This window comes from Symphalangus syndactylus, chromosome 14 (genome assembly GCF_028878055.3).
Source record: "Symphalangus syndactylus isolate Jambi chromosome 14, NHGRI_mSymSyn1-v2.1_pri, whole genome shotgun sequence".
In the NCBI taxonomy this organism is placed as follows: domain Eukaryota; kingdom Metazoa; phylum Chordata; class Mammalia; order Primates; family Hylobatidae; genus Symphalangus; species Symphalangus syndactylus.
This window is the reverse complement of record NC_072436.2, coordinates 117,457,240-117,470,737: the sequence shown is the minus strand read 5'-3', so window position 1 is coordinate 117,470,737 and position 13,498 is coordinate 117,457,240. Positions and strand designations below refer to the sequence as shown.

At 53.0% G+C, this 13,498-nt stretch overlaps 2 protein-coding genes across 15 annotated transcripts in view; both read right to left on the bottom strand.

Moving 5' to 3' along the window:
• The window catches only part of UNKL (unk like zinc finger), a 47,409-nt gene extending 46,962 nt beyond the window's left edge, over window positions 1–447 (bottom strand). For 7 of the 14 annotated variants that reach the window (XR_010115833.1, XR_010115832.1, XM_063618455.1 and 4 more), the window contains exon 1: window positions 330–414. Coding sequence is in view for 9 of the 14 variants with exons in the window: in XM_063618455.1 (XP_063474525.1) it covers window positions 330–406 (77 nt within the window). In the remaining 5 variants the exon portion in view is untranslated. Of the gene's footprint in view, window positions 1–329 lie in introns of all 14 variants that reach the window. The other 7 variants (XR_010115831.1, XR_008650953.2, XM_063618451.1 and 4 more) reach the window with 2 other exon arrangements.
• Window positions 448–5,713: 5,266 nt separating this feature from the next.
• UQCC4 (ubiquinol-cytochrome c reductase complex assembly factor 4) lies at window positions 5,714–6,807 on the bottom strand. Its single transcript, XM_055243154.2, has 2 exons — window positions 6,654–6,807; window positions 5,714–6,574 (listed from the first exon to the last, which is right to left on the bottom strand). The coding sequence occupies exons 1-2, from the start codon at window positions 6,683–6,685 to the stop codon at window positions 6,208–6,210; spliced, it is 399 nt and encodes a 132-aa protein (XP_055099129.1). The 5' UTR covers window positions 6,686–6,807; the 3' UTR covers window positions 5,714–6,207.
• Window positions 6,808–13,498: the final 6,691 nt, after the last annotated feature.

Here is a 13,498-nt window from a genome sequence, read left to right as displayed (position 1 = left end):
CGACCCGCTGTGACCTCAGTGTCGGCAGCCGGAGCAGAGGGTCCCGGTCCCCGAGCCCAGGCGCAACCCCCAACCCCGGGGCGTTCCTCCCTCCCCAGAGGCGCGTGGACCCCGGAACCAGGTGCCATCCCAGACCCTGGGCGCCGCGCTCCGACCTCAGGCGGAAGCCGCCGAGCGCTGAGGGTCGTGGCCCCCCCAGCCCAGGCGCTGCGCGGAAGCCGGGGGGCGCGGGGGCGGCGAAGGGGAGGCGGAGGCGGTGCCAGCCCCGGCGGGAGGCTCCGAGCTGCACCGGGCGCGGGCGGGGTGCCGCAGGCCGGACGAGCGCTGACCTGTAGTGGGTTGGCTTCTCAGTCTGCGGGGGGGACCCGCTCAGCGCCGCCGCCGCCGCTTTCGAAACCGACGGCATTTTCAGTCAAAACAATGCAGCGCGCATGCGCCGCGCCGGCGCCCCCGCCCCCGGATCTCCCCGCGCGCCCCCGCGACCACGCCCCCCGCGGCCCCGCCCCCAGCCCGCAGACCCCGGCCCCGCCCCCTCCCCACCCCGCGCCCCCCGCGGCCCCGCCCCCGGCCCTCAGACCCCGCCCCCGCCCAGGCCCCGCGCCCCGCCCTGCCCTGCTCTGCCCTGCGGCCCCCGGCCCGGGACGCGGGTGGGAGGCGGCCTTGCCCGGGGACGCGCGTGGGACCCACGATGGTCGCACCTGCTGTGACATGACCCGACATAACAGTGTATTTTACATGAATTAATCACAAGAGTTGTATCTCAATAGAGCTGCTCTTTCACAAACGAACCAAGAGGCTGATGTCAGGGGGAGCCAGGCACCGGGCAGAAGGGCCAAGGGGTCCTGGCCTTTGTAGAAAGGAATTTGTTCCATTTCGAACCCTGACCTCGAAAACATACTCAGAGATTTATCTACAAAGGTAATTATCACAGTTATTTTGCAAACACTTGAGGCCCCCCCTCCCCCAACAGCGCAGTAGCTGAGAAAAGGGAAAACTCTAACTGCTCTGCCCGATTTTATGGAAACAGTGTTTCCTAAGAATTTTTAGTGGTAGGGGGCCGGGCGCGGTGTCTCGCGCCTGTAATCCCGGCACTTTGGGAGGCCGAGGCCGGCGGATCAGCTGAGTTCAGGAGATTGACACCAACCTGGCCAACAGTGAAACCCCGTCTCTACTAAACATACAAAAAAATTCCCGGGGTGTGGTGGCTTGCGCCTGTAATTCCAGCTACTCTGGAGGCTGAGGCAGGAGAATGGCGTGAACCCGGGAGGCGGAGGTTTTGTAGTGAGCTGAGATTGCGCCACTGCACTCCAGCCTGGATGACAGAGTAACATTGTCTCAAAAAAAAAAAAAAGAAATTTTTAGTGATATGAAAAATGTGCCCATTGGCCGGGCGCGGTGGCTCACGCCTATAATCCCTGCACTTCGAGGGGCCGAGGTGGACGGATCACGAGGTAAGAAGATCGAGACCATCTTGGCTAACACGGTGAAACCCCGTCTCTACTAAAAACACATACACACACAAAAAATTACCTGGGCGTGGTGGTGGGCACCTGTATTCCCAGCTACTCAGGAGGCTGAGGCAGGAGAATCACTTGAACCCAGGAGACGGAGGTTGCAGTGAGCTGAGATCGCGCCACTGCACTCCAGCCTGGGCAACACAGCAAGACTCCATCTCAAAAAAAAAAGAAAAAAGAAAAATGTGCCCATTTAGGTTGAAAGCAAATCACTTCCTATAGATTTGTTCCAAGTATCTCAGGGTTTTTTTTTTTAATATTAATACTGTAAAACAACAAAAACTATCATTTGCTGGTAGGATAAATTTCTTCATAGGTTCACATTTTCTTTTCTATTCTTTTCTTTTGGAGGGGGGCGGGGAGGGGGGAAGGAATTTCGCTCTTGTTGCCCAGACTGGAGTGCAATAGCACGATCTCGGCTCACTGTTGCAACCTCCGCCTCCCAGGTTCAAGGAATTCTCCTGCCTCAGCCTCCTGAGTAGCTGCGATTACAGGCATGCACCACCGCACCCAGCTAATTTATTTTTCGTAGAGACGGGGGTTTCTCCATGTTGGTTATGCTGGTCTCGAACTCCCGACATCAGGTGATCCACCTCTCAGCCTCCCAAAGTGCTGGGATGACAGGCGTGAGCCACCGCGCCCAGCCAGGATCACATTTTCTAAATGAATTATCTCTACAAACATTACATTGAAATCTTAAAATGATAACGAAGAACATGATATTTTCAAGTTAAGTCAAGCAGGAAAATGAAGTCAAGCAGGAAGGACAGGGCCTGCAAATTCTTCAGAGATGAATAAACAGATCTTGAAGACTCCCAGGGTGCTAGGAATGGAAAGGGAGTCCAGGATGATGCCCGGGTCTCTGGCTTGAGGGGATACAGAACAAGGGAGAAGAAACAGCTTTGGGGGAGATGAATTCCATTTTCGAGTTTAAGGAGCCTGTGAGCTGTCCAGCAGAGGTGTCTATGGAGACCTGCTAAAGCTAAGAAATGGGTCTGGGGCCTTAGGGTTTAGGAATCTGGGGATCTTTGCTGTAAAGGTATGAGTGAAGACACCTGCTGTTCCTCCACACCCTGGGGGCATCTTCCTTGAAGAAATCAAAGGAAACTGATGTAAGAGTTAAGGACGGAAAGTATCATGTTTTTTTTTTTTTTTTGAGACGGAGTCTGGCTCTGTCGCCCAGGCTGGAGTGCAGTGGCGCGATCTTGGCTCACTGCAAGCTCCAGCTCCCGGGTTCACGCCATTCTCCTGCCTCAGCCTTCGGAGTAGCTGGGACTACAGGTGCCCGCCACCGCTCCCGGCGAATTTTTTGTATTTTTTTAGTAGAGACGGGGTTTCACCGTGTCAGCCAGGATGATCTCGATCTCCTGACCTCGTGATCCACCCGCCTTGGCCTCCCAAAGTGCTGGGATTACAGGCGTGAGCCACCGCGCCTGGCCAGTATCATGTTTTTCATGCTTTGGAAGAAATGTTCTTTACAGTCTAGGGTGGTACCAGAGTTATATAGACAGTTCATCAGCTTAGACGTGATCATTTGGTTAACACTTTCCTTGAAGGAATTTTTTTTTCTTTTTTTTTTTGAGACAGAGTCTCGCTCTGTCATCCAGGCTGGAGTGCAGTGGCACAATCTCAGCTCACTGCAAGCTCCGCCTCCCAGATTCACGCCATTCTCCTGCCTCAGCCTCCCGAGTAGCTGGGACTACAGGCGCCCGCCACCACGCCCGGCTAATTTTTCTGTATTTTTAGTAGAGACGGGGTTTCACCATATTAGCCAGTATGGTCTCGATCTCCTGACCTTATGATCCACCTACCTCCGCCTCCCAAAGTGCTGGGATTACAGGCATGAGCCACTGCGCCCGTTCAAGAATTTTTGTTTTAAAACAATTTCCGACCGGGCACAGTGGCTCACACCTGTAATCCTAACACTTTGGGAGGCCGAGGTGGGTGGATTACCTGAGGTCAGGAGTTCAAGACCGCCTAGCCAACATGGTGAAACCCCGTTTCTACTGAAAATACAAAAAAATTAGCTGGGTGCAGTGGTGCACGCCTGTAATCCCAGCTACTCGAGAGTCTGAGGCAGGAGAATTGCTTGAACCCAAGAAGCAGAGGTTGCTGTGAGCCGAGATCACGGCACCACACTCAAGCCTGGGTGACACAGCGACACTCCGTCTCAAAAAAAAACAAAAAACAGTTTCCACCTCCTGCCCAGCCATTTGTCGTCTTAGGAATCACTGCAGCTGCGTCTGTTCTAGTATGCTTACAGTGGTCTCCCTCTCAAATGCTTATCTGGGAAGGTCAGTGTGCCATGTGCCCTGGGGAAAATAAAAGCTACAGCCCAGTTGGGAAAACAAGACAAACACACTACAAAAATAGTTAAATACAACTGGGCGCAGTGGCTCCTGCCTGTAATCCCAGCACTTTGGCAGGCCAAGGTGGGCAGATCGCCTAAGGTCAGGAGTTCAAGCCTGGCCAACATGGTGAAACCTTGTCTCTACTAAAAATACAAAAACTAGCCGGGCGTGGTGGTGTGCCTGTAATCCCAGCTACTCAGTAGGCTGGGGCAGGAGAATTGCCTGAACCCAGGAGGCGGAGGTTGCAGTGAGCCAAGACTGTACCATCGCACTCCAGCCTGGGCAACAGACCAAGACTCCATCTCAAAAAATAATAATAAATACTAACTGTACTGAATTAACCATTCACCTATCAACCTGCTCTGTTGCCATCCTTTGAAAACTCCAGGAGTAGGGAAGATCCGCCCACCATCCCCAGCTGGCCTTGGGTCTGTCCACGGCACAGGTATGAGGTCAGCAACGGGAAAAGCCCTCGCAGATCGCTGCCCTGGAGGCACTTGGGATCTGCTGCGTGTGGGATAGTCACATTGTGAAAAAACAATGTGACTATCCCACTCTGTCTTTGAAACATGTATAGGTATATATGTATGAAAACAATTGACCGGGCGCAGTGGCTCATGCCTATAACCCCAGAACTTTGGGAGGCCAAGGCGGGCAGATCACTTGAGGTCAGGAATCTGAGACCAGCCTGGCCAACATGGCGAAACCCCGTCTCTACTAAAAATACGAAAATTAGACGGGTGTGGTGGCACGTGCCTGTAATCCCAGCTACCCTGGAGGCTGAGGCAGGAGAATCGCTTGAACCCAGGAGGCGGAGGTTGCAGTGAGCCGGGATCGTGCCACTGCACTCTAGCCCAGGGGACAGAGCAAGACTCCATCTCAAAAAAAAAAAGAAAACAATCTGGGGCCGGGCGCGGTGGCTCCCATCTGTAATCCCAGCACTGTGGGAGGCCGAGGAGGAGAGATAACTTGAAGTCAGGAGTTTGAGACCAGCCTGGCCAACATGCCAAAACCCCGTCTCTACTGAAAATATAAAAATTATCCGGGTGTGGTGGCACAAGCCTGTAGTTCCAGCTACTCGGAAGGCTGAGGCAGAAGAATTGCTTGAACCCAGGAGACAGAGGTTGCAGTGAGCCAAAATTGTGCCACTGCACTCCAGCCTGGGAGACAGAGTGAGACCCTGTCTCAAAAAAACAAAACAAGAAAAAACAACAAAAAATATCACTTAGGTAACCCAAAATACTGCCCATCATTTGTGAAAAGAAATACTCACTAGTTGTATTCTACTCAGAAAATTGTTGCCTTGCTTAAAAAGTTTCGCAGAAAACTGCAAAAGTTCCTAATTTCTGGTACCATTTGGTAATATATACGTAGGTTTCTTTCCTCAGTTCCCACTCTCAAAAAAAAACTTTTTTTTTTTTTTTTGAGATGGAGTCTCGCTTTGTTGTGCAGGCTGGAGTGCAGTGGCGCGATCTCGGCTCACTGCAAGCTCCGCCTCCCGGGTTCACGCCATTCTCCTGCCTCAGCCTCCCGAGTAGCTGGGAGTACAGGCGCCCACCACCATGCCCGGCTAATTTTTTGTATTTTTTAGTAGACACAGGGTTTCACCGTGTTAGCCAGGATGGTCTCGATCTCCTGACCTTGTGATCCGCCCGCCTCGGCCTCCCAAAGTGCTGGGATTACAGGCGTGAGCCACTGCGCCCGACTGGAAAACGAAACTTTTAAAAATAGCTGCTTGTCCAACCAACTTTCGTGCTCTGGTAAATAAGAAAAGATTAAAATAAAAAACAGTAACTACTAAAATACCCCCTTTTTAAAAACTAGATGCAAAAAAAGGGAATCATCTAATCCCATATTATAAAATTAAAATTTATTTTCAATTTGTTATTGTGCAAAACTAACATGTAGAAGTGTTCTTTGCACGGGCCACAGCACGTAATACAGTTTCACATTTCTGCCAGATACTCTATCTCAGAAAGCAAATTACCTGCAAACTAACACTGGATTACAAGTGTCACCAGAAGTGCTTTGGAAACATGATTATGTTATACAAAGACTTGGCAATCCAACAGCATACAGTGCAACTGAAACCTTTCCTAAGGATCTGAGAAGTCTTGCGGATGGAATCCTTGGACATCAAGCGCCAGGCGAGGAGCCGTTTCCGATCTGCTGAGATTCTACTCCGCCTTCACGCGGATCAGCACAGCCAAGTGCCCCATCCACCAGCCAAGTTCCTCAGTGCTGAGGACGCAAGCATAGCCAGGACAGTCACGGGCAAACGTGACATCAAATCCGAAGGGCGGCTGTCGGCTCCCTTCCTGCCAGCCCCAGCGGGCACCCCGTCAAGTTCTCGCTCTGTAGGCAGCTGGAGTTTCAGGCTCCTCAGAACGATCACTGGGCTCTGGCACCTCTCCCCACACCTGTCTCAACCACTGGTCCGCCTCGCCCTCCGCCCTCAGGTAGCACCAGATGACCAGCGCCACGAGGAAGCAGCTGAGCGGCAGCACCTTCCACCAAGGCCGCTGATGTCCCTTTCCCATGGAATGGCCCACCGACCAGCGGTGAGGGTTGGCTGTGCTGGCGGAAAACTTAATGGGGCGGTCAGGATCGTCCTCTTCCTCGGCGGCAGGGTGAGCCCGATCCCGGGAACCGGGCAGCGGATGAAGGCTTCGAGAAACCCAGCCCATGAGCCTCAGCGCCCGGACGGCCCTGGAAGAGAGAGAGCAGTAAGCGCTCCGCCCGCCCGCTGGTGCCTGCCCTCGGCCCTCCGACACCTTGAGCAGCTCACCCGGCCGCCGGGGCACACAAGACACGGTTCATTGCTGCCTCGACTCCCCGTTTGACGCCGTGGCGCGCCGTGAGCGTCACTTCCGTCGCCCAAAACAGGAAACCGGAAACCGGACTCCATACCAGGCCTCCGCTCACGACTACAGAACGTGGTTCCAGTAGCGCAGGGGAAATGACGTTCGGCTGCGGAGAGCTCTTTCCGTCGCAGACCCCAGCGCCCCCGGAGAGTGCGGCGGCATGCCGGGAAATGTAGTTCTCCGTCCCTTTAGACTAGGACCGAGAACTCGGTCCCTGGCCCCGAACAGAGGCGTGGCGCCGCGGGGGCGGACGTTGTCCTCAGAGAGTTGTTTGAGTTTGCCTCGGAGCAGCTCTGAACCGTCATGAAGGTGCGCGGGGCCTGGTTGGGGATCTGCGCCCTCAGCCCTGCCCTGCCTGCCCTGGGCTGGGCGCCCGCACCTCTCTGCCGGCTTCCCCCAGGGCCGTGGAACCGCCCTATTTTTTTTTTTTTTTTCCTTTTAGTTCTTTTCATGAGACAGGGACTCTCTCTCTCTTCCAGAGACCTAAGGGGCTCTGTCGTGCTTCCCACCCTTAAGCTGCCCTGGTTCATTCCTGGGCGTGGGCAGAGCTAACTTTGGGAAGGATTTCAGTTCATGGTTTCACTCTTAATCAAAGTTAACAGCCCTTTCCAGAAAAGACCCCCGTCTTGCCTGAGGGCCAGTCTGCCTTTGCAGGACTAATAAATCAGCTACAAAATTAGAAATTGGCCGGGCGCCGTGGCTCACACCTGTAATCCCAGCACTTTGGGAGGCCGAGTCGGGCGGATCAGGAGGTCAGGAGTTTGAGACCAGCCAGGCCCACAGGGTGAAACCCTGTCTCTACTAAAACTAAAAAAATTAGCCAGACGTGGTGTTGGATACCTGTAATGCCAGCTACTTGGGAGGGTGAGGCAGGAAAATTGCCTGAACCCAGGAGGCAGAGATTGCAATGAACCGAGATTGCAACACCGCACTCCAGCCTGGGCAACAGAGTAAGCACTCCGTCTCAAAAAAAAAAAAAAAAAAAAAAGGCCGGGCGCAGTGGCTCACGCCTGTAATCCCAGCACTTTGGGAGGCCGAGGCGGGTGGATCACGAGGTCAGGAGATCGAGACTATCCTGGCTAACAGGGTGAAACCCCGTCTCTACTAAAAATACAAAAAAATTAGCCGGGCGCGGTGGCAGGCGCCTGTGGTCCCAGCTACTCGGGAGGCTGAGGCGGGAGAATGGCGTGAACCCGAGAGGCAGAGCTTGCAGTGAGCCGAGGTTGTGCCACTGCACTCCAGCCTGGGAGACAGAGGGAGACTCCGTCTCAAAAAAAAAAAAAAAATTTAGAAATTATGGTTTAGGGGTCACGTAGCCTCTGGCTCCAAGAGTCTGAACTGGCCGGGCGCGGCGGCTCACGCCTGTAATCCCAGCACTTTGGGAGGCCGAGGCGGGCAGATCATGAGGTCAGGAGATTGAGACCATCCTGGCTAATATGATGAAACCCCATCTCTACTAAAAATACAAAAAATTAGCCGGGTGTGGTGGCACACGCTTGTAGTCGCAGCTACTCGGGAGGCTGAGGCAGGAGAATCGCTTGAACCTGGGAGGCAGAGGTTGCAGTGAACCGAGATGGAGCCACTGTACTCCAGCTTGGGTGACAGGGCGAGGCTCAGTCTGAAAAAAAAAAATTCTGAATCTCCCCAAATTGCTCCTGGGGATAACATCACTATTGTAAAATCTAAGATCGGGCCAGGTGTGGTGGCTCACGCCTGTAATCCTAGCACTTTGGGAGGCCGAGTTGGGTGGATCACGAGGTCAGGAGTTTGAGACCAGCCTAGCCAGTATGATGAAACCCTGTCTCTACTAAAAATACAAAAATTAGCCTGGGGTGGTGGCGCTCGCCTGTACTTCCAGCTACTTGGGAAGCTGAAGGAGAAGAATCGCTTGAACCCTGGAGGTGGAGGTTGCAGTGAGCCAAGATCATGCCATTGTACTCCAGCCTGGGTGACGGAGCAAGACTCTGTCTCAAAAAACACAACAACAACAAAAACAAAAACCTAAGCTCAAAGATCAGTGCCTGAAATATTTAGCAGACCCTGCACTGGATGGATCAGCTGGTACCACCCTGATTGGTAATCTGGCCCAACCAGTTCTGCCATGGCACCCAGGAACAGAAGAGTCTGCACATGAGTCCATCTCCAACCTGACCAACCAGCACTCCCCACTTCCCAAGCCTCTACCCACCAAATTATCTTTAAAAACTCCTATCCCCAAATGCTCGGGGAGACTGACTTGAGTAATAATAGAATTCCTGTGTCCACACAGCCAGCTCTGTGTGAATTACTCTTTCTCTATTGGACTCCCCTGTCTTGATAAATTGGCTCTCTCTAGGCAGCAGGCAAGGTGAACCTATTCGGCACTTAGACCTCTGCCTCCCGGGCTCAAGTGATTCTCCCACCTCAGCTTCCTGACTGGCTGGGACCACAGGTGCCCACCACCAAGCCTGGCTAATTTTTGTATTTTTAGTAGAGACGGGGTTTCACCATGTTAGCCAGGCTAGTCTCGAACTCCTGACCTCAGGTGATCCGCCAGCCTTGGCTTCTCAAAGTGCTGGGATTATAGGCGTGAGCCACCGCGCGCAGCCTGCCTGCCTTTCTTTCTTTCTTTCTTTCTTTCTTTCTTCTTTCTTTCTTTTTTCTTTCTTTTTCTTTCTGTTTTTCTTTCTTTCTTCTTTCTTTTTCTTTCTTTTCTTCTTTCTCTTTCTTTCTCTTTCTTTCCTTTCTTTCTTTTCTTTTCTTTCTTTCTTTCTTTCTTTCCTTCTTCTTTCTTTCTTTCTTTCTTTCTTTCTTTCTTTCTTTCTTTCCTTCTTTCCTTCTTCTTTCTTTCTTTTTCTTTCTTTCTTTCTTTGAGGAGTTTCATTCTTATCGCCAGGGCTGGAGTGCAATGGTGTGATCTCAGCTCACTGCAACTTCTGCCTCCCAGGTTCAAGCGATTCTCTGGCCTCAGCCTCCCAAGTAGCTGGGATTACATGCGGGCACCACCACACCCGGCTAATTTTTTTGTATTTCTGGTAGAGATGGGTTTTCCCCATGTTGGCCAGGCTGGTCTCAAACTCCTGACTTCAGATGATCTGCCCACCTTGGCCTCCCAACATGCTGCGAGGTGAGCCACTGCACTCTGCTAATTCTTTTGTATTTTTAGTAAAGACGGGATTTCGCCATATTGCCCAGGCTGGTCTCGAACTCCTGGCCTCAAGTGATCCACCCACCTCGGCCTCTCAGAGTGCTTGGATTACAGTCGTGATCCACCATGCCCCTCTCTGTTTTAGGAGAGACTCTAATTCCCCTAAGTTGGGCCTCTACCCTACTCCCATTCTTTTTTATTTTTTTTGAGATGGAGTCTCGCCCTGTTGCCCAGGCTGGAGTGCAGTGGCATGATCTCGGCTCACTGCAAGCTCCACTTCCCGGGTTCATGCCATTCTCCTGCCTCAGCCTCCCGAGTAGCGGGACCACAGGCACCCACCACCACGCCTGGCTAATTTTTTTGTATTTTTTAGTAGCGACGGGGTTTCACCGTGTTAGCCAGGATGGTCTCGATCTCCTGACCTCGTGATCCGCCCGCCTTGGCCTCCCAAAGTGCTGGGATTACAGGTGTGAGCCACTGTGCCTGGGCCCCACTCCCATTCTTTACAGGGGACCCGCCACTTACTCAGAGTCGTCCAATGAGGGCTGCAGAGTCTTCTATTTCCTTTAGGTCTGGGGCCCCCTGAGTATTCTCCCTTCAGCGTTCACCAGAAAGATGTTACAGGACCTGAACACTTTCCCAAAGTTAGCCTTTGCGAAGGGGGCTTCCACACAACAGTCTCTTCTGTGGCTCCCCAGAAATATGTTACAGGAAAGGGGTCCTGATCCAGACCCCAAGAGAGGGTTCTTGGATCTCGAACAACAAAGAAGTCACGTCAAGTCCATGGAGTAAAGTGAACTGGCCGGGCGCGGCGGCTCACGCCTGTAATCCCAGCACTTTGGGAGGCCGAGGCGGGCAAGTAAAGGCAAGTAAAGGAGTCAAAGAACGGCTACTCCAGGGCATGGTGGCGGGCGCCTGTAATCCCAGCTACTCGGGAGGCTGAGGCAGGAGAATCACTTGAACCTGGGAGGCGTGGGTTGCAGTTAGCCTAGATTGCGCCATTGCACTCCAGCCTGGGCAACTTCGTCTCAAAAAAAAAAAAAAAAAAAGAATGGCTACTCCATAGACAGAGCAGCCCCACCAGTGTCTGAAAAGCCCGAACCTTGGCGACTTTGGGGAGACTGATGTGTGTGATGATGACTCGTCTCCCGAGTGGCAGGGCCCGCCTCAAGTCAATTAAAGTCTTTCTTTACTGCAATGCTGTGATCTCAGTGAATTGATTTCATCTGTGCAGCAGGTGCGATGAACCCTTCCAGCAGCTGTATTAACCCCTCTCCATGAAGGCTTGACAAGGACCTCCCCAACGCAACAGGATCCCCCGTTTTTTGTTTGAGACAAGGTCTTGTTCAAAAGACCAGGCTGGAGTGCAGAGGCGCCATCATAGCTCACTGCAGCCTCGACCTCCTGGGCTCTCACCATCCTCCCACCTCAGCCTCTCAAGTAGCTGGAACTACACGTCGGTGCCGTCATGCCTGCGTAATTTTTTTTTTTTTTTTTTTTGAGACGGAGTCTCGCTCTGTCACCCAGGCTGGAGTGCAGTGGCGTGATCTGGGCTCACTGCAAGCTCTGCCTCCTGGGTTCAAGTGATTCTTCCTGCCTCAGCCTCCCAAGTAGCTGGGATTACAGGCACCAACCACCATGCCCAGCTAATTTTTGTATTTTTAGCAGAGACACGCTTTCACCATAGTGGCCAGGCTGGTCTCGACCTCCTGACCTCGTGATCCTCCCGCCTTGGCCTCCCAAAGTGCTAGGATTACAGGCATGAGCCACCATGCCAGGCCTAATTTTTTTTTTTTAAATTTGGAAAATAAGGCCGGGCATGGTGGTTCACACCTGTAATCACAGCACTTTGGGAGGCCAAGGTGGGCAGATCACCTGAGGTCAGGAGTTCAAGACCAGCCTGACCAACATGGTGAAACCCCGTCTCTACTAAAAATACAAACATTCGCCAGGTGTGGTGGCACATGCCTGTAGTCCCAGCTACTAGGGAGGCTGAGGTGGGAGAACTGCTTGAACACGGGAGATGGAGGTTGCAGTGGGCCAAGATCGCACCACTGCATTCCAGCCTGGGTGACAGAGCAAGACACTGTCTCAGAGAAAAAAAAAAAAAAAAGAAAATATGTCATTTCAGCCGGGTGTGGTGGCTCACGCCTGTAATCTCAGCACTTTGGGAGGCCGAGGCAGGCGGATCACGAGGTCAGGAGATCGAGACCATCCTGGCTAACATGGTGAAACCCCGTCTCTACTAAAAAAATACAAAAAATTAGCCGGGTGTGGTGGCGGGCGCCTGTAGTCCCAGCTACTCGGAGAGGCTGAGGCAGGAGAATGTCGTGAACCCGGGAGGCGGAGCTTGCAGCGAGCCGAGATCGCGCCACTGCACTCCAGCCTGGGGGACAGAGCGAGACTCCGTCTCAAAAAAAAAAAAAAGAAAATACGTCATTTCTTTGTGTGTGTGTGTGTTTTCATCTTTTTAAAATTTATTTTATTTATCATTTTTGAAATGGAGTCTCGCTCTTGTCACCCAGTGGTGACAAGAGAGTGGTCAAGAGACAAGAGAGTGGTGACAAGTGGTGACAAGAGAGTGAGGTGGCGCGATCTCAGCTCACTGCAACCTCTGCCTCCCCGGTTCAAGTGATTCTGCTGCCTCAGCCTCCCGAGTAGCTGGGATTACTGGTGCCCGCCACCACGCCTTGCTAATTTTTGTATTCTTAGTAGAGACAGGATTTCACCATGTTGGCCAGGCTGGTCTCGAACCTCTGACCTCAAGTGACTTGCCTGCCTCAGCTTCCCAAAGTGCTGGGATTACAGGCATGAGCCACCACACCCAATCCATCTTTTTTATTTTTTATTTTTGCAATATGCCTGTGTAACAAAAACTTGTCATTTCTTATGCCCAGAGTTTCAGAGAGGAATTCTCCCTCGTTCCAGTAGAGAGGTTAGTTGGAAGCCTGGACGTGCCTCCAGTGAATGGTGAAAGCTGAAGTGCTTCTTTCCTCTCAGGATGGCCCTGGAGCTAGAAGGCCTGCTCCCGACTGCCGGTGCAGTTCACCCCTCCTGTCGCCCGGGTGGTGGCGGGGACCTCGGCCCATCTCCTGCACTGTGTGTGGCCGGGTGGTCCTGGACAAGCCCCTTCCCCTGAGCCAGAATCTGCTCGCCTCTGGAGCACCGGCTCCTGCACCTGCTTCCCAGCAGAAGCAGCGCCAGATCTGGGACCAGTTGTGTTCCCCCAGGAGCTCTTGGCATCAAGGCCAGGAAGGGGGGCTGGAGGTGTCCTGAGCTCAGCAACACCTGGGCGGCCCGGCCCCAGACTGTGTTTGGGGCTGCTGTGTCAACAGAGGCACCTGTTTGCCCAGGTCCTCCTCACCGGGCCCTGCCCCACCTGTTCAACCCCAGAACCCCACCTGGAATCACTGCCAAAGCAATCCCCCTGTAGGGACCTGGGAGCACCCACTGTTGTTGGAGGAGGGGGCTCAATGTGTGGTTGGGGAGGACTGGTCAGCCTCATCCTGGTGTGCAGCCCGGGGGGCTTCTTGGAGGAGGTGGAAATCGAAGGGTCTTCTGGTTAGCCATGGAGCCTTTGGGTTAGCCTGGTGCAGCTGCCTGGTTGGCGTGGTTTTGGGCAGTTGAGCACAAGCTGCCCCG

Excerpts from the sequence above, each read along its gene's own strand:
- UQCC4 (XM_055243154.2), bottom strand. The coding sequence starts at position 6,685 with ATGAACCGTGTCTTGTGTGCCCCGGCGGCCGG. Across the intron at positions 6,575-6,653 it reads TTGTGTGCCCCGGCGGCCGG|GGCCGTCCGGGCGCTGAGGC; the intron begins GTGAGCTGCTCA and ends TCTCTCTTCCAG.